Source organism: Vigna unguiculata, chromosome 9, assembly GCF_037176805.1.
Source record: "Vigna unguiculata cultivar grain cowpea cultivar isolate G323 ecotype 2 chromosome 9, ASM3717680v1, whole genome shotgun sequence".
NCBI classification, from domain to species: domain Eukaryota; kingdom Viridiplantae; phylum Streptophyta; class Magnoliopsida; order Fabales; family Fabaceae; genus Vigna; species Vigna unguiculata.
In genome coordinates, this window is record NC_140800.1 from 46,503,747 (window position 1) to 46,527,057 (window position 23,311).

Below are 23,311 nucleotides of genomic sequence, written 5' to 3' on the forward strand. Positions count from 1 at the left end.
TTCCTCTCATGCTTTCTTCACCTATTTATACCCCATCCTTCTTCTTCTTAAGATAGAACCCAGCCATTAACGGAGCTTAAATCTCCCTGTTCTTGCGCCTCCCCACTCAACCCTCCTTAAAAGAAGGAACTTCATTCCCAAAAATAATGGCTTTTCCTTGTAAACAGGGTTGTTCATGGACCATCCTCCACAAAGACATCATACTTTTTCATTAGTAGGTTGCATAAACTGTTTTATATCCACCTACAGTATTTAAATTTTGAAAAATGAAAAACCATTTTTAATAAAAAAATAATAATTTCCATACAAAAATAAAAAATTACTCTATTTGATAATTTTGTTAAAAAAATGTTTGTCAAAAAATTATTTTCTTAAAATTTTATGGAAACTGGGTATGTTTGTAGCCAAAAGTTATCACCAGACTAATTCAATGAAATATTTTTATATGCATTATCCAATATCAAATACATTCAAATGATTTTAATGTATATGTCTACTTGACATTAAATTAAAACTGAACCTGTATCTATATGAATGTTCAATCTCCAATAAAAAAACAAAAGTAAAATATATTCTAACAATCAAATTTTGACCACAATTTTTACGATCTTTATGTTACAGTATTAATTTGATCTTATAATTTTTTTTTTCAAAATCCACCTTGAGAAATGAAACACAGTAAATATGCTGTTTTATATCAAAAGATGAAATGTTATCGGCACTCATTACTTTTCAGCATGTTGACTTGTTTGGTTAATATTTTGAAGAAAATTATTTTGAACTAAAATATATAATGTCTAATAAACTAGTTAAAATATAACGTAATATTTTCAAAGCTTAAATATCAATAAGGTTATAACAAAGATATAAAACAATTTATTAATAACAGGATTGTATCTTGAGTTCTCCATACTTATAATTTTTTTTTGGCTTAAATAGTTATTTGGTCCTAGTTTTGGTCGACTTTTTTCACTTTAGTCCTACTTTTGAAATTGTTTTCAATTTGGTCCTAATATTGGTAAATTTTTTTCAATTTGGTCTTTTTTGCTAACACCGTTAAAATAGTTAACGGATGTGATCAGTAACCGCCACGTGTCATTTTTTGATTTTTTTTTTAAATTTCTTTTTGATTTTTTTAAATTTTTTTATTTAAAAAAATGTACATGTGTCAAGCCCATATCATGCCACATGTCATTTTTGTGATTTTTAATTTTTTTAATTTTTTTAATTTTTTTTAAAATTTAATTTTTTTAATTTAAAAAAAAATCCACGTGTCAAGTTAATATCATGCCACGTGTCAAAGTCAGTTTTTTATATTCAATTTGGTCCCATTAATTGTTTTCAATTTGGTCCTAATTTTTTTTTTAATTTAACATTTTTGTTCCTTTCCAAATTGAGACAAAATTTAATTTGTATATATTAAAATGCATATCTTTATTAAATATTTTAATTTAGAATTAGAGTTAGTTTAAAATTAAAAAGAAAAAAAGCAATAACACCATTAATTTAAAATTTTAAGAGGTTAAAAATATTTAATTTTAAACCAACTCTAATTTTAAATTAAAAATATTTAATAAAAATATGTATTTTAATAAGAATATTCATATAACATTTATATACAAATTATATTTTGTCTTTGGAGAGGAACAAAAATACTAAATTAAAAAAAAAAACTAAGACTAAATTGAAAACAAATAACGAATATTAGGATCAAATTGAATATAAAAATCTAATTATGACACGTGGCATGATATTAGCTTGACACGTAGATTTTTTTTAATTGAAAAAGTTAAATTAAAAAAATTAAAAAATCAAAATCAAAAATAAAAAATGACACGTGGCATAACATGAGCTTGACACGTGTAGATTTTTTTAAATAAAAAAATTTTGAAAAATTAAAAAAAAAATCAAAAAAATCACAAAATGACACGTGGCAGTTACTGTTCACATCCGTTAACGATTTAGACGGAGTTAACGAAAAAAAGTTGATTGAAAAAATATAACGAAAAGTATGATCAAATTGAAAACAATTTCAAAAGTAGAACCAAATTGAAAACAATTTCAAAAGTATAACCAAAGTGAAAAAGTCGACCAAAACTATGACCAAATAACTATTTAAACACTTTTTTATCTTAACAATTTTAATACATGTAATTTTAGTTTAGATTTTCACAATAACAATTATATATTTATAATATTTTTAATAATTATTATATATTTTTAATATACATATACATATATCACATATCATATTTTATTATTTTAAAATAAACGTGTATATATATATATATATATATATATATATATATATATATATATATATATATATATATATATTTCCAACTCTTTGAAAGTAACATTTTATAACTTCTTCAATATTAGTAAAATGAGTTGAATTTAGAACTTCTTTCGCCGACTCTTCTAACTTTTAGTAACTAAAATCGAAATAGGAGATGAAATGTTATAAACATTCGTTGCTTTTTAACGTATCTAATTTGAACAAGATTTACCGAAATTTGCTTTTACCGAAATTTATAGTGTGTAAGTATTAAACTAGTTAAAAGATAACTATTTTCGAAGCTTAGAAAGTCAATAAGATCGTAACAAAAACATGAAATAATGTATTAATAATAGATTTATCTTGAATTATCCATACTAAATTTGTCTAATATAAAATCTTAAATTTTTTATTTTTTTCTTATATTTCACTTAATTTTTTATTTTTATTTAATATGATATTTTTAAATCACAATATTTTTAGTAGAGTTTATGATTGAATGAAATTCATTAGAACTGTCAAAACGGGTCACCCGACCCAACCCGACTCGGTTCGCAACGGGTTGGTTACTTAGTGAGTCAACCCAACTTGGCTCACTTATTAGCGAGCCAACAAAATTAGAACCTGACCTGACCCACTACGGGTTGGCGGGTTAAACGGGTTGGCTCACTTAATTAACAAAAACACACAATTTTTTTTCTTTAATCTCAAGAAAACTAAATTATAATTCCGATTAAAATCTAAATAAACTTCAATACAATCCAAATAAAATCCCAAATTATGTTAAACTCCAAATACAAACTAAAATCACAAAAATATAAATTACTATCTAACATTAAATCATTATTGTCACTTATCAAACTATAGTATTAGAATCTTGAATGAATAAATCCACAACATTTTCATCTCTTGAAACATCTTCTTTATCCCCATCTACAAAATAAATAAATATATATATATATATATAATATACATATATAATATATATACGTATATATATATAATATAATATATTATATATATATATAATATATATATATATATATATATAATATATACATAATATCCATATATAATATTATATATATATATATATTAGTTTAATATATATATATATATATATATATATATATATATATTAATTAAATATTTAAAATTTATTGACGGGTTGGTGAGCCATCCCGGCTCATCACGGGTTCAACCCGAATGATGAGCCGGATTCTTAGTGGGTTGTATTCATTTTTAATCCGTACCAAAAGTTGTAAATTTTTTTCAATCCAACCGGACCTGAATTCGTGATGAACCGGGTTAACTCGCAAATTATAATCCATTTTGACGGCTCTAGAATTCATTGAGATGGATGGATGAAATATGTGTTAAAGTCCAAACACTTCTAAAATAATGTTTATCATATCACCCGAAAATATTTAGTATATTAAAATAATTTAAAAGTTTGCTAAATATACGAAATACACTTTAACTTATATTTCTGGGCAAAGAAAATAAAATATCGAGTGCACCAAAGAATCTTGTCGTAGGACTAGAGCTTCTTTTACTTCAAAATTAAAATTCAAAGATTGGTGGATTAGATATGTGGAAACTTACACAACATTGTAATTAAATTAAAAAAAAAAAGTGTAGCAATTTCAATAAAAATCAAAACAAAAAAACATTACAAGAATTGCAAGGTCCACTCCTGTCCCCTTCGGGCATTAGAATTTCCCCGTTAAACAAAACTCCAACCTGAGCATGACTGCGTGCATGTTGGATTGGAAACAAGAAAAAAAAAATAATACTATGCTTTTATTTTAAAATCAAATAACTTTTGATTATTTTATTTGGTTTGAACATTTTCAATTTGTGCCCTCTGCAACGCCCCTACTCTGCAACTGGAGCCTTCTTCAACCTTCAGCGACTGCGCACTGTAGCGTTTTTTTACATTTGTGTAGCTGGGGCTAAAACGATTCTGAGACAAACACAGTTAGCTCTCCGCGATGGAGTATTACAAAGTTGCTATTTTTTGTTGATTGGATGCAACACGTTATAACGGGAATTGAAGCAATGCGAAAGGCGATCTCCTTTCTCGTTCAACCGCGATGCCTCCTTCTCGTCATTGTTTTCACAATTTTCTTGATTCTCGCAATATCTGGTTCTAGACGGGTATGCACTTTTTCTTTCTTTATTTTTTGCATTGTGGATTTGATTAGGATAATTGAAGCGGGGTTTCGACCTAATTTTTGATATGGCCATGAATCGGTCCCTTTGAGCCTATTGGCTATTGGAAAAAACACAAGTCCCACGTGGACTAGAGATAGTATGAAAATACATGATACAAGTAAGGGCAATCCTAGCTCTGTAGGGATTGGTGTAAACTACTTTGTAGGAATGGGATGTCGTCAATTTGATTTCGTTGATTGAATACTGGGTTGCAATGGTTTTAGGTGTAATTCAATTTCTTTCTTTCTTTACTTTTACTTTCCAAAATGAAAACAATGTAGTTCGATGTTAGCTTTTGCATTGCATTATGGTCCTCTGATTAATCTTGATCAACTCAAATCTATCCCTTTATTGGGCAAGATGGGGAATGGTGATGATCTTTTTGATAGCCTTCTGATGGCCACTTAATTGATGATACGGGTAGGGGTGCATAGGCAAGTTGAGTCTTCGGCTTGATAAATTGTGAAAAGTGAAGCTGAGCTGTAGAGTAGATAGTACGAAAATAAAAGAATGCACTTAGGTAATGCTATTGTTTTCTAAGAACTGTGATCACCATTGTGTGTTGATTGCACAATGACTTCCATATCACTAAAATTATTCTTGGATAACACAGTTTACTGATTTGGATTTTATGTATATGTATTCCCATGGTCAAGAATCTTGCTCGTGTTCTGCATTCTATCTACCTCTGTGGGTTATGGATTCTTTAGGAATATATGCAGTATGGTTCTACTTCTATGATCTGTCCATTCGTCTTAGGTTATGACTTCATCAGTAATTTAAATATTTGGTGGTATGATAACATACATATTAAGGTTCATGTTTTACCTATTTCACTTATTATTTACCACCAAGAAAGAAAGTTCTGAATTTGGTTTATGTAAATTCTAGGTCAAGTTTCCCACTAAGAAGGAAAAGTAAATTATAGTTTGGGTTTAACTGATGTTGCATGCAGGCATGTGAAACTTGCAAGTCCTATAAATCTCACATTATAATGTTTGTGACATTGTTCATCAAATAAGGTACAAGACAAAAAGTTATCCTTTGACTTAAGTAATTCTCCTGTGTTGTTTTAGTGTTGTACCTTGGTGTGTGTATCATATCCCCCCCCATAGACTCTTAACTCTAACAACCTTGATTACAAGAGATATTTATATCCTTTTATTTTCAATTTGATCCAGGGAGTTCAGATTTAACTCCTTATGTTTCTTTACCATTCGATCTTTTTGTGACACTTCCTATTCCCTGTATGTCTAGCAGTTGTGATCAGAAGACAACACTAGATAAAAGATATTGGTAAAAGGACACCCCACAAGGATTTATTGCTTAAGTTTTTAGGAATCTTTGCTATTGATTCTTGCCAATTTCATTTTTAGTACATGATGAAGTAGGTTTTGTGTGTTATCTATGCTTCAAACTAAAAATGTATTGTCTAAAGGGGGAAGTAATCATGATTCTTAGCCTAACAACTTAACCTTTTAGGATAGATGTTAGGAGAGTCTGTCATTGATATGGTATCAACTAACAGCCTCTTTAGGATCAAGGGGGCATAAGTTCAATATTTTCTTTCCTCATTCTTGTAATGGAAAATGTCGATGCTTCAAGTTCAAGACTTTGGATAAGCATTAAGAGATATAGTCTCATTCATAAGCTTTGATTGTAGCTTTGAAATACAAACCACGTTCTTTTATCCAACATATTAATCATATATTCATGTGAAGTGAGGGACTTAGAAATTTTAAGCAATGTTGAATCCAATTATAGATTCAAGCTCTGAAAACCGTACAAAATTGTGCAAAAGATAGATTTATATGGCCAGTTCTTTACAGGAACAAATATTTACAAACCAAGACATAAAACTAGTAGAAAAAAATTTTGAACCAAACAATTTTGAGTTTAAACCTAAATGAGTGGAAGTTAACAATATTGGTAAAGTAACCCTAGCAACATGAAATTAAAAACCTAATGTGTTGGGTTAGAGTATTGAGCTTCTTTCACATTGAGTGTGGGTAACCTCGAACTCCGCAGGTAAAACCCGTTTAGTTTACATTACAGGTAATGCAGACCGGGTTTTAAAAACCCACATTTTGTTTTTAGCTTAAAAATATATACCCATACCAGCACGGAATGTGGGTTATATGTGTAGTTTGTGGTCTTTTGCCCAAATACCTGGTTCTAGGCATAAGTAACTAATGTTGCGGCAAAACTAGTAAACTGCTAATAAAATAATAAATAAAAGTAAAAAGTTACTTGAGGCTCATATATCCCTATTATACTTTCTCCATAACCTGGCTTTATCCCTTTTTGGCTGTACACTTTTATTAAGAGAACTCGCCACAACCCTCGCAAATTACACTTGTTTTTGAAACATTTTATTTGAAAATTCATGGTTCAATCATTTGTAAGTTTTTTTCCACATTCCACTTAAATTTCCCTTCTTGGCTGGTTATTGTGTTCTGTCAGTAGTAAAATTCACCTTTACTGATGTAGGTTGAAGAAAAAGTAGAAGAAGAGCCTGAAATTACAGACAGAGTATTCTTGGATGTTGATATTGATGGACAACGTCTAGGTTTGGAGCAATTTTTGTAATTTTTAATCAATTGTTCTCATTTGAACCAAACTAATCTACTGGGCACTCTGGTTAGAAAGATGATAAAAGCAAGAATTTATGATGTGTGTAATGCACTAACTAATGCAGGTAGGATTGTCATTGGATTATATGGCCAAGTTGTACCGAAAACTGTGGGTATGTATGTCTTTGATTTCACAATCCAATTCTTTAGTCTGTTACTCAGTTTCTTTAAGTATACGAATGGTGAGTACACCCATCTGTAGAAATTTTACAGTTTGTGACTTACAAGTTATTCTCTATGTCTATACTTCATTCTTTTGTCTGCCTGATGAATCCACCTCATTGGATATAATGGCATTTTACATAAGATTTGTATTATCCTAATGCATTGCAATTTTAATTGATTAAAAATCTTCTGTCTGCAGAAAATTTTAGAGCTTTGTGCACAGGTACTTGGAGTCTTCATGTTATTTTGTTAATTTAACCTCCATCTTGTTTACATACTAATTATGAGCATTGCATATTTTACAGGGGAAAAAGGAAAGAATGCCAATGGTGTAAAACTTCACTACAAAGGAACACCATTTCATAGGATAATATCAGGTTTCATGTTTCAGGGTGGTGACATTGTCCACCGTGATGGTAAAGGATATGAATCTATTTATGGTGGTACCTTTCCTGATGAAAATTTCAAGATAAAACATTCACATGCGGGTCAGTAACAGATTTGCTTGGATGCATGCATTTTATCTTCTTTTTTTTTTTAAAAAAAAAAAAAAACCTTATGTTGACATTTTTGTTCATTTTTTAGGTGTAAGATTAAGTTGTTGTAAATATGCTTCACGGTTGCAGGTATAGTCTCTATGGTGAATTCAGGTCCTGATTCCAATGGGTCACAGTTTTTTATTACCACAGTGAAGACCGGTTGGTAAGTTATTCCGCCGTTTAGGGAAATTTTTCAGACATTGCCGAGTCCTGTGAATTTCTACCTCTCCAGCAAAACCTTAAACAAGAATGTTGTTCTGGTAGGGATCAGAAGCTAGGTTGTTACAATAAATTGATATGAATTGGCTTGCAAACTCTGCAGGTTAGATGGAGAACATGTTGTGTTTGGGAAGGTTGTCCAAGGCATGGATACTGTGTTTGCAATTGAAGGGGGTGCTGGAACCTACAATGGTAAACCCAGAAAGAAAGTAGTAATTGCAGATTCTGGACTCTGGAAAGATACCCAAGAGTCTGTGAGATGAGTAAAGATGAGTTTCCTTCTTCAAGCGCCATAATTTAGATTTCTGTTTCTGTATCGTAGTATTAAATTATATTTCCCCTGTAAAATGTTTAGGAATTCTCGTTGGTCATTTTCCCCTGTTCCCTTGAAACAATACTGCGCTTTTTTTTTTTTTTCCAGTTCATTGATTTTCCTTGGCTTTTCTTTATTGTATTTCGCAGATTTGATTAACACAAAGTTTATATTCTGTAGAGAAAGGGAAAGAAATTACTTTCCTGTTCATTAGCATAATTTTTAAATTTTTACTGATGTCCTTATAAATATATACAAGTTTGTTTTTAGTTTTTTTTTTTTTTTAATTTCAGAACTGCTGATTTTTTCATATTTCATTTTTTAAAAATGTATCACGTTAAATCTTCGTATTATCTTCATCGATGTAAATAACTCACAAAACTTTAGATGACGTTAAAAATGACGAGTTTTTTTTTTTCTTTAGAAATTTTCTAGTCTAAGTTTCAAACTTGCAAAGATTAAAGTTTGATTGTAGCTCTTACAACAGTATTTTACCACAAAGTCGAAGTTCGATTTTAATTTTCCTTAGTTTCTAATTTCAATTCTAGTTCTTAATTTGTTATCTTATTTTGGTCATTTATTTAAATTTTAATATCTCATCCGCGTTCAAATTCATCTTACTAATTTAATCATATAATGATTGTATGTTAGAATCAATCACTAAAGAGGTTCAATCAGCTGAAACTTATCATTCCAAGCAAACACAGTTGCTTATGTATTTCCGACTTTCCATGTTATGGCATTTCTCATTATAAATATTACCAACATGTATTAATGAGAAAATTCTTAAATTTAATAGATAATGTTTTTTAAATGTTAATATTATTTTTATATTTTGAAATATTAAATTTTGTAATATAGTTTAGTTTAGCTATATTAAATATTAATATTTATAAATTATGTTAATAAATTGAATTTACTTTATCTTCTTAGTTATTATACTATGAAGTCTCACTTGAGTTTGTATTCACCTCAAATAACGCTAATAAAATTCAATTGATATGATTATGAAAGTAAAAATAAAAAGTCATCGGATAATGTATGTTAACATTGTAGTCAATGTAGTATATTAAATTTTAAATTTATAATAAAATATGAAAGTATATTGTGTTTCTCGTTCATCTGTTTTATTTATTAGAGCTGTCTTTGATATTTATCCCTAAAAAAAATTAATGAATTCCTAAATTAAAATAAATTTTATTGAGGATTAACATAATTTTTTTCATTGTTTCTTCATATTTAAGCTTTAATTTATAGACCCACTTGCAATAAAGTGTTTTCTTTTCAAGGATTAAATGTGTCATTTATACTATTGGTTATAAGAACATGAATTTCACTTCTATGATTTTTCTTTGTTGCTCATCGTAGCTTAAATATAGATGACAATTTTTTAAGGGGTAATTGTTAAAAAATACTTCGTGTTAAAGAAATTTTGATATGATTATTTTATAAGAAGAAATATATCATATAATTTGTATTTTGTTAAAAGGAAGATTAAATTGATTTCAGTGAATAATTGACATTTCTTTTCTTTTACTATAACACAAAAGGATAGAAATTACCACTTTATTTAACTATTCACTTTTTTGTTTTTTCTTATTAAATCAAATGGTATATCAAATTTTTATTTTAAAAATACAAGGTAAATCGCATAAGATGTAATTAAAGGATATATTTTCCTTAAAAAAAAAAAAGTCCATTTTCCTTAAACATGTAGGATGTAGTATATATATTGGTAATATGTTTGGCATCAATTTGCCAATTACATGATTAGACAAAATTATATGTTAATTACAAAATTACCGTTCAAAGTCAGTCAACTTCTATATTTTTTATATTTGTTAAAAATTTAAATGTGAATCCAAGTCTTATATTGAATAAAAATAATAAAGTTGAGTTTTATAATAAATATTCATAAATTTATTATCTTAAGTTAGAGATAATGTCAATATCTTATGTGTGAGTTAATCTCATGTTCTATTAATATTATATTTCTGATTTTTTCTCAAAATACTTAATATTTCAAAATGAATGTTACTACACAACACCTTTAACTACGTTTGTGGGCTGAGTTACTAAAGAAGTCATGAAACATGAAAAAGAAGTATGTTTAGAAGAGAGGATTTAACGAGATATTAACAAATTGATTGTTATTTTAACCTTAAAGTTCATCTTTATAATATTAATCTTCTTGTTTTTATTTTTGTAATTGAATTATTCTTCTCAAATAGAAACGATATGCAATCATTTTACACGCAACTTCGACTCAAGAAAGCTTCTCTTATATTTTGTCACCTTGTTTTCAAGACCTACAACCAACAAATATATAAAAGTAAAAAATAATAACCTAATTTTGAATGCATGTTTTTGATTAAAAGAAATTGACAGCAAATAAAATGGAGGACAAGATAGTAAATAGGAGGAAAGGCGAATGGCATTTGAGGAGCGAAAGTTTTATATATAGGGCCAGCTGTTGCTCTCATACCACCCGACCAACCATTTTCTGAAATCTCAGCACAAACAAAAATGGCGATGGCTTTCAAGATGGTAATTTTACTCTCTACCCTAATCAATCTCTTCAATTTCATCTTCCTCACTTTCTTTCACAATCAATGATTCAACTTCAGGCAACCACTGGAATGTGGGTAACCGATGAATGCAAGAAATCGTTCATGGATATGAAGTGGAAGAAGGAGCACAGATACATAGTGTTCAAGATCGACGAAGGATCCAGACTCGTCACCGTCGATAAACTCGGCGGCCCCACCGACGGCTACCACGATCTCACCGCTTCCTTGCCCACCGATGATTGCCGGTATGCGGTGTTCGACTTCGACTTCGTCACCGTCGATAACTGCCGGAAGAGCAAGATCTTCTTCATTGCATGGTGCTCCCTCTGCTCTACTATTTCTTCACGTTTTCTGCGTACAAAACAAAATTAGCCAACCCAGTGTCTCTCAATTATGATCTCTAACAGTTGTAGTAATAATGCCAAGGGAAATTGCCTCCAATAATGCCTAAATAAATTATTTATTACTTATTATGTATTTATCAGTAATTGAATTGAAATTATATATATATTTTTATCAGGTCTCCGACAGCATCGAGGATTAGAGCAAAGATTCTGTACGCAACTTCGAAGGATGGACTGAGAAGAGCACTGGATGGAATCAGCTATGAACTCCAAGCCACGGATCCAACGGAGATGGGTTTTGATTTAATCAGAGACATAGCCAAATAAAAGACATGGCTTTTTCGATTTTAATTACTGAATCCTAAGCTTATAATCTTTCTGTGTATCTTCAAATGTGGTTCGCGATGAGTTTTACGTCTTTCTTGTTCTGTATAATAGAGTTGTGAGGTTGAAGTTGATGTAAATGTATGTGGGGCGTGTCATCTTGAATGATATTAATACTATATCTACGTACTGTGCTTCAAATTAAATAACCTGAAACCAAGATATATAGCCAACAAAACTTCGTTGTAATTTTAGACACAAAACTAATGTTTATGCATTAATGCGTTATGTTTTTTTGTTTTTTTGTTTTTTTACTTTTGTTGTTATTAAGGTAAAAGACTAACAAAATCATTACTGTCGTGTAGTTATCGTTGTCTTACCTGATTGGGACAAAATACATAAAATTCAACACAATTTTCTCATTATTTTGCAAAAGTTTCCTCAATTTAAGTAATAACGTAGCACCTTTTACTGCAAAGGAAGTGAAAGGTAGGTATAATGTCGTATCGAAGAAGAAACAGTGTGTTACTGTGTTAAAATCTCAGGAGCTATAAATGTAGTTTGTTCTAAGAAATATAGTAATGTATTGAAACTGAAAAGTGAGCACATCCTCTTGGGGAAATTTTAGACGGAAACTTTAATTTTCTAATCTTATAAACATCTAATAAAAAAACTAATATTTTTATTTTCATAAATATATTTTTTGCAATTATTTAATATTTTTAAATGAAAGTATTATCTATTATTACTCATCCTCTTCCCAAGACTAGCCAGAAATGTCATTTTCAAATGAAAGAAACGTTTTAAAAAATTTTGGTCCCAAAATATTTTTTATTTTTGTTTTAAGCTTGTATGTACAAAGTAAAATAAAAATAGTAAATAATAAATAGACGTTCTTTGTTATTTTCTATATAAAATTTTGAAAAATTAGGAACGAAAAGATTACATTTTTTTTAGATTACAAATAAAATAAAGTAAACATTGTTTTTCAGATTACAAATAATCCTAATTTGTATGCAAGGTAGCTACAAATGATTGTTATATCCATTTGTGATAACCTTCAACTTTCTTTCTTTCCTCTTTCTAAATGTAGACGAGTACTCGGTAGAAAAATGTTTAATTGAAAATCTTCTATGTTACTTACCTAGATCTAAGGTTAACATATGTGTTGAGATTGCATTTCATTTAGTATCATAGAGTTTACTTCGCTTATTATAATTTAATATGGCCTAACTTTAATACATAAAAAACTTTGGTTCGCTAATGAAAAATAAAATAGTTTAACAATAAACAATAAAAGTAAGCATATTTAAATAATATTTTTGCAGTAACTAGTGATAATAAATAATGTCCATTAATATGGCTAATTTGATGTTCAGCTTCGTCCTTCAAATATACAAGTAGAAGGATTTAAGTAATCTATAATACTTATTTCACAATCTATCTTTTTCCAATTAATGAATGTAGGACTTCCGACAAAAATCTTAAATAAGTTGTTAACAATATAATTTTGTGTAGCTAAATTGATGGTGAGGTATCGTAGCAGTGGCGGATCTTAACCAACATTGTTGGGAGTGTCCAAATAATACATCCAAAATTTATACATTTTATTATTGTCACTAACACAATAAAAAATGAAGTATAAGAAGAAAATTGAGAGACATAAATACCAAAAATGATTTATCAATATACCTATTTAAATAATCTATTCTTTTATTCTTCATCAATATACCTATTTTTTAAAAAATACTAAAAAATGATTTATCATAATCTAATAAAAAATTGAGAGACATAAATACCAAAAGAAAATCCGATGATAATCAAATCACACTTAAAATTCAATTATAAAAAACACACAGTACAATCATTTTCTCTTCTATGTTGATAAAATAAAAAATTAATATAAAAGAGGCTCATTAAATAAATTATTAAACTAATATTTCACTATCAAGTGATACAAAAGAGAATTACTTTCTTCTTTATTTCTTCGAGAAAGGAAGAGAACAGTTGAGAGATGAAAGCAAAAATAATTGATTTTTTCTCTTCCGAAAGAAAAGAAAATAGGTAAGAATGGAAGATGAGAACAATTTGTAAGAAATTCAAGGCATAGACATATAAAAGAAGCTCATTAAATAAATTATTGAATTAATATTTCATTATCAAGTGAGACGAAAGAATTATCTTCTTCTTTTCTTCCTCGAGGATGGAAGAGAATAAAGGAGAAATAAGAGAAAAAATAATAGATCTTTTTCTTTTCAGAAACAAAAGAAAACAAATGAGAATTAAATATGAGAACAATTTATGAAAAACACAATCAATAATGAAAACAAATAATAAAAAATATCTTGATAAATCTTTTTAATCTTTATTCTTTATTATATTTGATTTTATATTTTATTATTTATTAGTATTAATTATTATGTTTATAAAAGAAATAAATATTTGATTTAATATTTATAAAAAAATAAAATCAAAATACCTAATATTTATAATAAAAAATTAAAATATCTATTGTAAAAAAAATTCAAAATTTTGGGGGGCCAAGGCCCCTTCCTGCACTCATAATAATCCGTCACTGCATCGTAGGAATAAATGACTAAGACGTTGACTATAAATAAGTGGAGTGTTGACTCATTTCAAATGAGTAAAATATTCAATTATATCATAATATATATATATATATATATATATATATATATATATATATATATATATATATATATATATATAACTATATATGAAGGGAATTCCATCTTTTGTGTCCACATTTCATAATTTCAACTTTACCCTTTACAATTTAATTATTTATTAAATTTTAAAAAATTAATGGTTACTTTTACAAGTTTTTATAAAACTATTTACTTATCTCCTTCTTCTTTTTTCTCCTACTATTCATCAACAATTATTTTTCTCATATTTTCTCCATACATTTCACTTTAATTTTTATAAATATACTTTTATTTTGTTCATTAACTTAATAACATTACAATATCATCAATTATTAATATAATTCAAAAAATGCATACACACAGGCGCGATAGCGCATGTGTTTACGCCAGTGTGTGTATATATATATATATATATATATATATATATATATATATATATATATATATATATATATATATATATATATATATAATTTTATACATATCATTTTGATTTTATTTCTCTCATTGTTATGTAAAACAACTAAGGAGAAATAAAAGAAAAATATGACATATTTGAGGATTTATTTATACATGTTTTTTTGTCTTTACACGTGTATTTCCCAATACTTTATTTTCTTCAAAAATTACTTTATCTACTCTTATATAAATTTGAGTGAATGTTAACAATATGAAAAGTATTTCGCATAATATATGCCAAAACTGAAGTAAATTAAAGGTATGATAAAGCAAGTTTCTCTAAAAGACTTTTAAGAAAGGAAAACATAAAAAGGTGAAATTAATATGAATAAATTAAATAAGAAATAATAATGAACAACTACACAGTTTTAATGTATTGCAACGTGTTTAATGCATTTATATACAGAAAGTTGAAAGGTAGAAGAATAATGGAATGGAAGAGCTGTATTGTATTATTATTATTATGAGATTTATCTTTATCCATCCACGCACAACTCAAACTTTCCAGCACAGATTAACACGACAAAATTCAGCGATGACGTCAGCATTCAACAACCGCACACCACATTTTGTGGGTGGGACCCACAATGGCCAGTTATAGAACGACACTGCTTATGCTCCGCCGTGATCAGCTGCCTTTAATCTCCACCCTTCATCTCGCCCTCATCATGCTTCACTTTCTCAAACAAAATCATTTTTCCACTTTTTTTTTTTAATCAGTACGAGCAATGTGAGAATAAAAGAAGCAAAATGTATTTGAATTCCAAAACAAAAGTAAAAATGAGTATGCTAATTAATCAGTCAAAATTTTACATGTTTTTTTTTTCAAAAAATTAAATAAAAATTGACTTGCCTACAATTACATTTTACTATAAGTGACTTAAACGTTGTAAAGTATTTTTTTTTTTTATGATGAAATAAGTCCAAGTGGTTAGTTAACCAACGTATATACATCAGTTTATTTATACCAGTAAATTTTTGTTAATATAGCATCATGCTATTGAACCTTGAATAAAATGTATACCAGTAAAAAAAAAAAAAGTTTAACTGGTTTTTGTTGTGAATATGAGTTATTTTTGTAAAAGTTGAAGATGTGGGTGGGTAGAAAAGGTAGAGAAAAAACACAACGATGATTAGGGCTTTTATGCGAAGCTTATTTTTGGAAGTAGATGAGAGGAAAACATTACATGACAGTTTATTGTAATATTATATAAGACGATAAAAGATCATTAAACAAAAATGCGTGAAGTACATGGGACACTCAGAAGATAACTCATATCACATTCATGATATGCGGTTTTTAGGTAAAAAATCCAGATAAAATACTCAATATATTTAAATATAACACTGAATAAAAATAACATGTTTTCCTCGATTATAAGAAAAAAGGTAAATGCCAATCAAAATAAAAGTTAATTTTAAAAAACTCCATCTTAACCATTATGACTTAATTGAAAATAATAATAATCAAATATAATTCTTATCATCATGGCCTACTGGACATAACTAGGGACTTTCATGCGAGGTTTGAATAAAATTTTGTTTGTCCAATGTTGCCAAATAATGCAAAAAGCGCAGTGACCATCTTCTAATATCCCATTCCCTCTACCTTCCACTTTACTCCCTCTATATACACTTTCTTTTACACCAATCACTAATTACATTACCTATTATATCATCATAGTTAAATAAACAGTAATACAATTCATAAAAGTTCAATGTGAGTGAGAAATAGAAAAGTTCATCATATTCCTATTTATATTATTATCGTTAGTAGTACTGTGATGGAGTATATTTATATCACTCCTCACTCAATAAACTTCACACATCTTAAGGAAATGGAAAAGATTGGTCGTTCCAGGTTACTTTCCTGCACATTCTTCATCATTCTCTTCGGTTTACTGTTTCAAGTAACAGCACACTATCATACTTCAAAAACATTCATCTTCAGAATCGATTCTGAATCCAAACCCTCCGTTTTCCCCACACACTACCACTGGTACACCTCGCACTTCGTCCACCCAACTCGCCTTCTCCATCTCTACGACACCGTTTTCCACGGCTTCTCCGCGCTCCTCACCCACCAACAAGTTGCTTCCCTTGCCCAGCAACCCTCCGTGCTAGCTGTTTTCGAGGATCGCCGCCGCCACCTTCACACCACGCGCTCTCCTCAGTTCCTTGGCCTCAGAAACCGCCGCGGTCTGTGGTCAGAAACTGACTACGGATCCGACGTCATCATCGGAGTCTTCGACACTGGAATCTGGCCCGAACGCCGGAGCTTCAGCGATTCCAACCTGGGCCCCATTCCTAGCCGCTGGAAAGGGGGCTGCGACACTGGTGTAAGATTCTCTCCTAATAACTGTAACAGGAAGCTGATCGGTGCGCGGTTCTTCTCCAAAGGTCATGAGGCAAGTGGCACGTTGTTTAACGATACCGTCGAATTCCTTTCGCCAAGGGACGCTGACGGTCACGGAACCCACACTGCGTCAACCGCCGCGGGCCGGTACGTTTTCGAAGCCAGCATGGCGGGATATGCATCTGGAGTTGCAAAGGGCGTGGCTCCCAAAGCGAGACTTGCAATGTACAAGGTGTGTTGGAAGAATTCTGGTTGCTTTGACTCTGACATTCTTGCAGCATTTGACGCTGCCGTAAACGACGGCGTCGACGTCATTTCCATGTCCATCGGCGGTGGCGACGGCATTTCGTCGCCTTACTATCTTGACCCGATTGCGATAGGGTCCTACGGTGCAGTTTCCAGAGGCGTGTTTGTGTCATCCTCGGGTGGGAATGACGGGCCCAGTGGAATGTCGGTGACCAACCTTGCACCCTGGTTGACCACTGTCGGAGCAGGCACCATTGATCGCGATTTTCCGGCGGAGGTTGTACTGGGAAACGGACGAAGACTCTCCGGTGTGTCTCTCTACTCCGGAGTTCCGTTGAAGGGGAGAATGTTTCCCTTGATATATCCCGGAAAATCAGGGGTTCTTACGGATTCGCTGTGCATGGAAAACTCGTTAGACCCAGACCTTGTGAAAGGGAAGATAGTGGTTTGCGACAGAGGAAGTAATCCGAGAGTTGCGAAGGGATTGGAGGTGAAGAAAGCAGGAGGAGTGGGAATGATTCTCGCGAACGGAATATCCAACGGTGAAGGACTTGTTGGAGACGCTCATCTTCTTCCCGCGTGTGCCGTTGGTGCTAACTTGGGAGATGAAATTAAAGCATACATTTCATCCTCGGAGAACCCAAGAGCCACTATCGATTTCAAAGGAACTGTGGTGGGAATCAAACCCGCACCCGTAGTGGCGTCGTTTTCCGCGAGGGGACCCAACGCGTTGAGTTCGGAGATACTTAAACCCGACTTGACGGCGCCCGGGGTGAACATTCTGGCGGCGTGGACCGATGCGGTTGGGCCTTCAGGGCTGGAGTCAGACACGAGAAGAAGTGAGTTCAACATTTTGTCGGGCACATCGATGGCGTGTCCTCACGTGAGTGGGGCAGCAGCGTTGTTGAAATCAGCGCACCCTGATTGGAGCCCTGCGGCTATAAGGTCAGCAATGATGACAACCGCTACGGTTCGTGACAACACCAACCGTCAAATGGTTGATCAAGCCACAGGGAATGCCTCCACGCCCTACGATTTCGGCGCTGGACATCTCAACCTCGCTCACGCCATAGACCCTGGGTTGCTTTACGACATTACCAACGATGATTATGTCATGTTTTTGTGTGCCATCGGCTACAGGCCCAGGTTGATTCAGGTGATTACCCGATCGCCGCATAAATGTCCACGGAGGAGGCCGTTACCGGAGAATCTGAACTACCCGTCCTTTGTGGCGGTCCTGCCAGCGTCGTCGTCCTCCAGAGGTTTGTCGTTGCGGAGCAAGACGTTCTTCAGGACGGTGACGAACGTGGGTGAGCCAAATTCTGTGTATTGGGTGAGGGTAGAGATGCAGGCGGAGGGAGTGACGGTGACGGTGAGGCCGTCGAGGCTAGTGTTTTCTGAGGCGGTTAAGAAGCGGAGCTTCGTGGTGACGGTGACGGGAGATGCAGGGAATCTAGTGCTGGGCGAGGCCGGAGCGGTCTTCGGGTCGCTTTCGTGGACCGATGGGAAGCACGTGGTTCGGAGCCCCATAGTTGTTACTCAAGCTCAACCGCTTTAAATCTTCCGGAAGTTTCGGTTGCTCCCTTTCAATTAATGTGGCACTTAGTCAAAGGTCAAAGGAATTTCCGCATCGTCGAAGAACAAAGATGCTTTATAGTCATTATTTTTCTTTTCAAGGTGTCGATGCTGTTATCCTTCAAAAAGTAAAGAAGTCAACATTAAATTGATAAACAGGATAAAGTTGTTTTTGCCATCTAGTAGTAAAGTAAACATAGTTGTATTTTATAATCCTAAGATGACTTAGGACAAAGAACTTAATTTATGAAATATATAATATCTTTCAACAACATCATTCCGAAGTATCGTATTACTTCTCATTAAATTCTGAATGGACAAAATTAATTCTAAATAAGAATAAGGATTATATTTTAAAGGCATGTTATTATTTCATAAAAAAATAGTAAATGATTTAAAAATATTTAATGGTTTTATTTGACTGGAATTGAAATAAGAGAGCAAAGATCATTCTCAACAACTCGTTGAAAGGTTGGTGAATTTGGATCATGATTATTTGTTTGTTGTTTGTAAAACCTTGAAATTGGATATATATAACTAGGCAGAGAGATGGAGACGGAGGTGCTTGAGTTACGGAAAAGCAAGGTTCCATTGGTGGAATGAAAAAGCAAAAGTAATGATAGGAAAGCTAGAAAGCAATTTATGTTATTAGTACTATAGGGGTGACCTTGTTTGTGGGTCACAAAACAGTCTTCATTATTGTCCTAATCGAATCGAGTGAAACAACGTCATTTTTTGTAATAAATTCACTCCAATTCTCTCAGCCCATGAAGTCAATGAAGGTATAGGTGTTGCATGAATATTAAGCATTCGAGAGTGTGGATATGTAGTGCATGGTATAAGTTAATGTTGTGAGGGAAAACGGAAAGGAAGTAGAATAGTGGTAGGGTGAGAGCTAGCTCTGACGCACGCTGCATCTATAATTCGTCTTGCATCTAAAATATGCCCTCAGATGCAACATGTCGTTAATCATTTTGAATTGCATCACATTAACGACATCGTCTGAAGTAGCTAACCATCTCTGGTTTCTTAGGTGTCCAATTCTCACAACACACAAGTATATTTCCTCAATGCTAGAATGAGTTCAGGTGTTCTCAATTGAGTTTTCGTGTGTTATTCTTTTTTAACGTATATATCAGGTAAGATATTAAAATAAATAAAAAATTAATAAATTCAAGTTTTGTGTGGTGTTAGTTTTGATCGATGCAAATGTGTAATATTTTATAATTTAAATTATTTAAAGTATATTTTAATTATTAATAAAATTTTCATTATTAATATAATAGAATAAATTAATATTAAAAGTAAAAGTAATTTAAATTTATTTAATAAAAATTCATTAATTAGTAAAAAAAATTATATAATATAGTGTGTGTTTTATATCTATAGCAAAATTTATAAAAGAAACTAGTGAACAATTAATTTATTTATTTTGGACGACGGTCAAAGATAAACCGAGTCAAAATAGATATTGATCCATTTTATTATTCTTGATTTTTATTTTGAAAAAAAAAATATTATGGTGTATTAATATAGGAAAATACTTATATAATTAATATTGACATATAAATCATGCATAATATAAAGAATTTTTTATTTTAATGTTCTATTGTCAAATTTGGATACATATCTAATGTTACCATAAGCAAATATTAAGGCATTTTTCATTATAGATGCTATAATGACTTTTGAAAAAATTAATCAAGTTAAATTTATTTTGAATTAAAAAAATTTATTAAATAAAACAATTTATCACAATTATTAAGCAGTATTCCATTCCAATTTTTTTAAAAATATATTTATTTTAATAAAATTCATTTTAATTCTAAATCAGTTTAGGGGTAGACTAATTGAGAAACCTAGTCTTATAATACGTATACGGGCAATGCAGTCCATTTATGAAGCCTTCCATTTCTGGCTTCGTAGAGCCCATTTCTAACTCGTGAAGCCCAAACCGTAAGCTTTGGTGGTTAGGCTTAAAGGCCCAATTATGATTTGTGCCCTTACCCATATTAACAGACTAAAGGGTACCCAAAGGCTGATTATTGGGCCAGAAAAGAACCAGTTTTGTTGAAGTAGTGGAATTTGATTACCACAACCAGTCTCTTTCTTCATAAACCGCACCAATCCACACGGAATTGACCAAAACTCTATGGCAAATAAATGTTGAAAAGTTGTTAGTTGGTGTTTAGAGTGCTTAATGGTTTTTCCAATGTGACTACAAATCAACATCACATCAACATCTAATGCCGATGGAATTGATTGTGCTACTTGCTATAAGCCTCCTCATACAATATATTTTAAATTTCTCAAACTCAACCATCGTAACATGTCATCTTATCTTTCTAACTTTTCTTTATTATTATGTTTTTGTGAAAAACTGTGACTGATTTCAGATGCGTGAAAGTGAAGAAACTCACAAAACAAATCCAATAATTGAAGCTTACCGTTTAAAATGTCATTATCATATTTAAGCTCATGGTTGGTATGTCTCCAAACTTTTAGTTTAATTGTAGGATAAAAGGGCCCAACAACATGTGATCACAATGTCATGTCTAAAATCATTCACCAAACTTCCAATATTATATTTCTGCACCATTTCAGAAATCTACGAATCTTGGTGTTTTTCTGAACGGATGTTTGGTAAAATGTTCGCTGCAAAATCCATCCATATTCTCTTAGAAAGCACTACCTTAAATACCATCCACCCCTCTAAATAAAAGTTTGGGTACTGAGAACAAAGTAATTAACACGTGGTTTGAATGCTTATTTCTCCATTTATTAACGAAGAATGCAGGTAATGATAATGATGTGTTTCCGTGAAGGTATGTTAATTGGTTTGGCAATGCGAATGAAGGAAAAGTTGATTTAAGTGAGTGGTTGAAATTGATAATGATTTAAGTTGAACTTTAGCCCTACCTCGTCTAAAGAAATGCAGAACAAAAAAATAAGTAGGGTTTGGTAATTTGACGATAATGTTTGGCAATGTTGCTGGGTAGATGCGGGTGAGACTTGTGTACCCAACGAAAACAAACACAACATTCAAAGGTGTCAAAGGAGGAAAAACAAAAACATCCACAATCTTTTACCTCGTCCAAGCGCAAGCGGACACACTTCTCATTCAAGTAACATTCACTTTTGTGTTTTACATATTGTTCGTTTACACTGTATTTAGAACAGGACCCTAATTTATTTATTTCATAAATTTTCACTTTTTTAAATAAAATAAATTAAAATCAAAATTTCATAACTAATCGTATCAGAAATCATAAATAAAATAAAAAAAAAGGTATATAGAGTTTGCAGTTATTGATATATGATTAGTGTTGTTTGTTTTTGGTGTGCTTATCTAAATCTCCTTCTCATCATTTTAATGACTGACATGCCACCTAACTTTGAGAACTTTTCCTACCAGCTACGTTTTTGCTATCTTGCACCGGGTGCCAATAAATTATCCTGCTCCCACCCTAACTTGTCACCATCACAATTTGGTAGAGGGAGGCCTAGCTCTGCCCACCACCACTTTCTAATTTCCCAATTTTCCAAATTCCCAAATAAATTAAAATATTTGAAATATGTAGAAGAATTTATTGAAAGAATAAGCAGTTGAAAAAGAAAAAGAAAAAGAAAAAAAGTAGTATTGTGTTGTGCATTTAATATGAATAGGGCAGGGAAGGGTTGGGATGTTCCTTTCAGTGGTAACGTTTGGCAACTACCTATTTGTTCATTGCATCATATGGTTTGACAGTTTTGAGTTCATTGGTGAAGTTGGGAAAAACAAACCCAAAGTCACACCCAAAACACCACTCACATTTATTACGTACAAAAATTTCCTACCAATCTCTCTCTCTTGGGTTGGGGTGAAATGTTCTATCAATCATTTATGCTTCTGCTATCATTACACACTACAACTTGCCTTTTCTTCATCAACTTCACGTCAATTAACCCTTTCTTTCACACGGACAAACCCAAAAAACAAATCTATATTTTAAATATGATTAAATATGTTTTTTCCCTTAATTTTTAAAAAAAATTTAAATTAGTTCATGTTCGAAACCTTGATCTAATTTAGTCCATCAATTTTAGAACCGGATGAATTTAATTCTTTCAAGCAAATTTTGTTAAATTTATTTAATGTTTCAAATGCATTTCATGATAGTATTTGAGATGTTTTGCACTTTTTGACAAATTTTTACTTCAATATTAACTAAGAAATTATCATGAAATGTATTGGAAACATCACATAAATTTAACAAAATCTGATTAAAATTATTAAATCCACACAATTTTAAAGTTAAAGAACTAAATGAGATCAAAGTTTTAAAAAAGAACTAATTTCAATTTTTACTTAGAGTTGAGAGATAAAAACCTATTTAACTCTTTTAAATACGATGACATTCATTT

At 31.2% G+C, this 23,311-nt stretch overlaps 2 protein-coding genes and 1 pseudogene across 2 annotated transcripts; all 3 read left to right on the forward strand.

Annotated features, from left to right (window-relative positions):
• Positions 1 to 4,103: 4,103 nt before the first annotated feature.
• On the forward strand, positions 4,104 to 8,597 carry LOC114162123 (peptidyl-prolyl cis-trans isomerase CYP21-1-like). The gene is made up of 7 exons (XM_028045904.2): positions 4,104 to 4,438; positions 6,986 to 7,064; positions 7,194 to 7,241; positions 7,493 to 7,516; positions 7,599 to 7,781; positions 7,920 to 7,995; positions 8,155 to 8,597. Exons 1-7 carry the CDS (start codon positions 4,310 to 4,312, stop codon positions 8,312 to 8,314), a joined length of 699 nt encoding a protein of 232 aa, XP_027901705.1. The 5' UTR covers positions 4,104 to 4,309; the 3' UTR covers positions 8,315 to 8,597.
• A 2,204-nt stretch (positions 8,598 to 10,801) lies between these two features.
• On the forward strand, positions 10,802 to 11,787 carry LOC114164656 (actin-depolymerizing factor 5-like). Its single transcript, XM_028049394.2, has 3 exons — positions 10,802 to 10,911; positions 10,992 to 11,251; positions 11,455 to 11,787. The coding sequence occupies exons 1-3, from the start codon at positions 10,891 to 10,893 to the stop codon at positions 11,603 to 11,605; spliced, it is 432 nt and encodes a 143-aa protein (XP_027905195.1). The 5' UTR covers positions 10,802 to 10,890; the 3' UTR covers positions 11,606 to 11,787.
• A 4,571-nt stretch (positions 11,788 to 16,358) lies between these two features.
• Positions 16,359 to 19,126, forward strand: LOC114164655 (subtilisin-like protease SBT1.6 pseudogene; annotated as a pseudogene).
• The last annotated feature ends 4,185 nt before the right edge of the window (positions 19,127 to 23,311 follow it).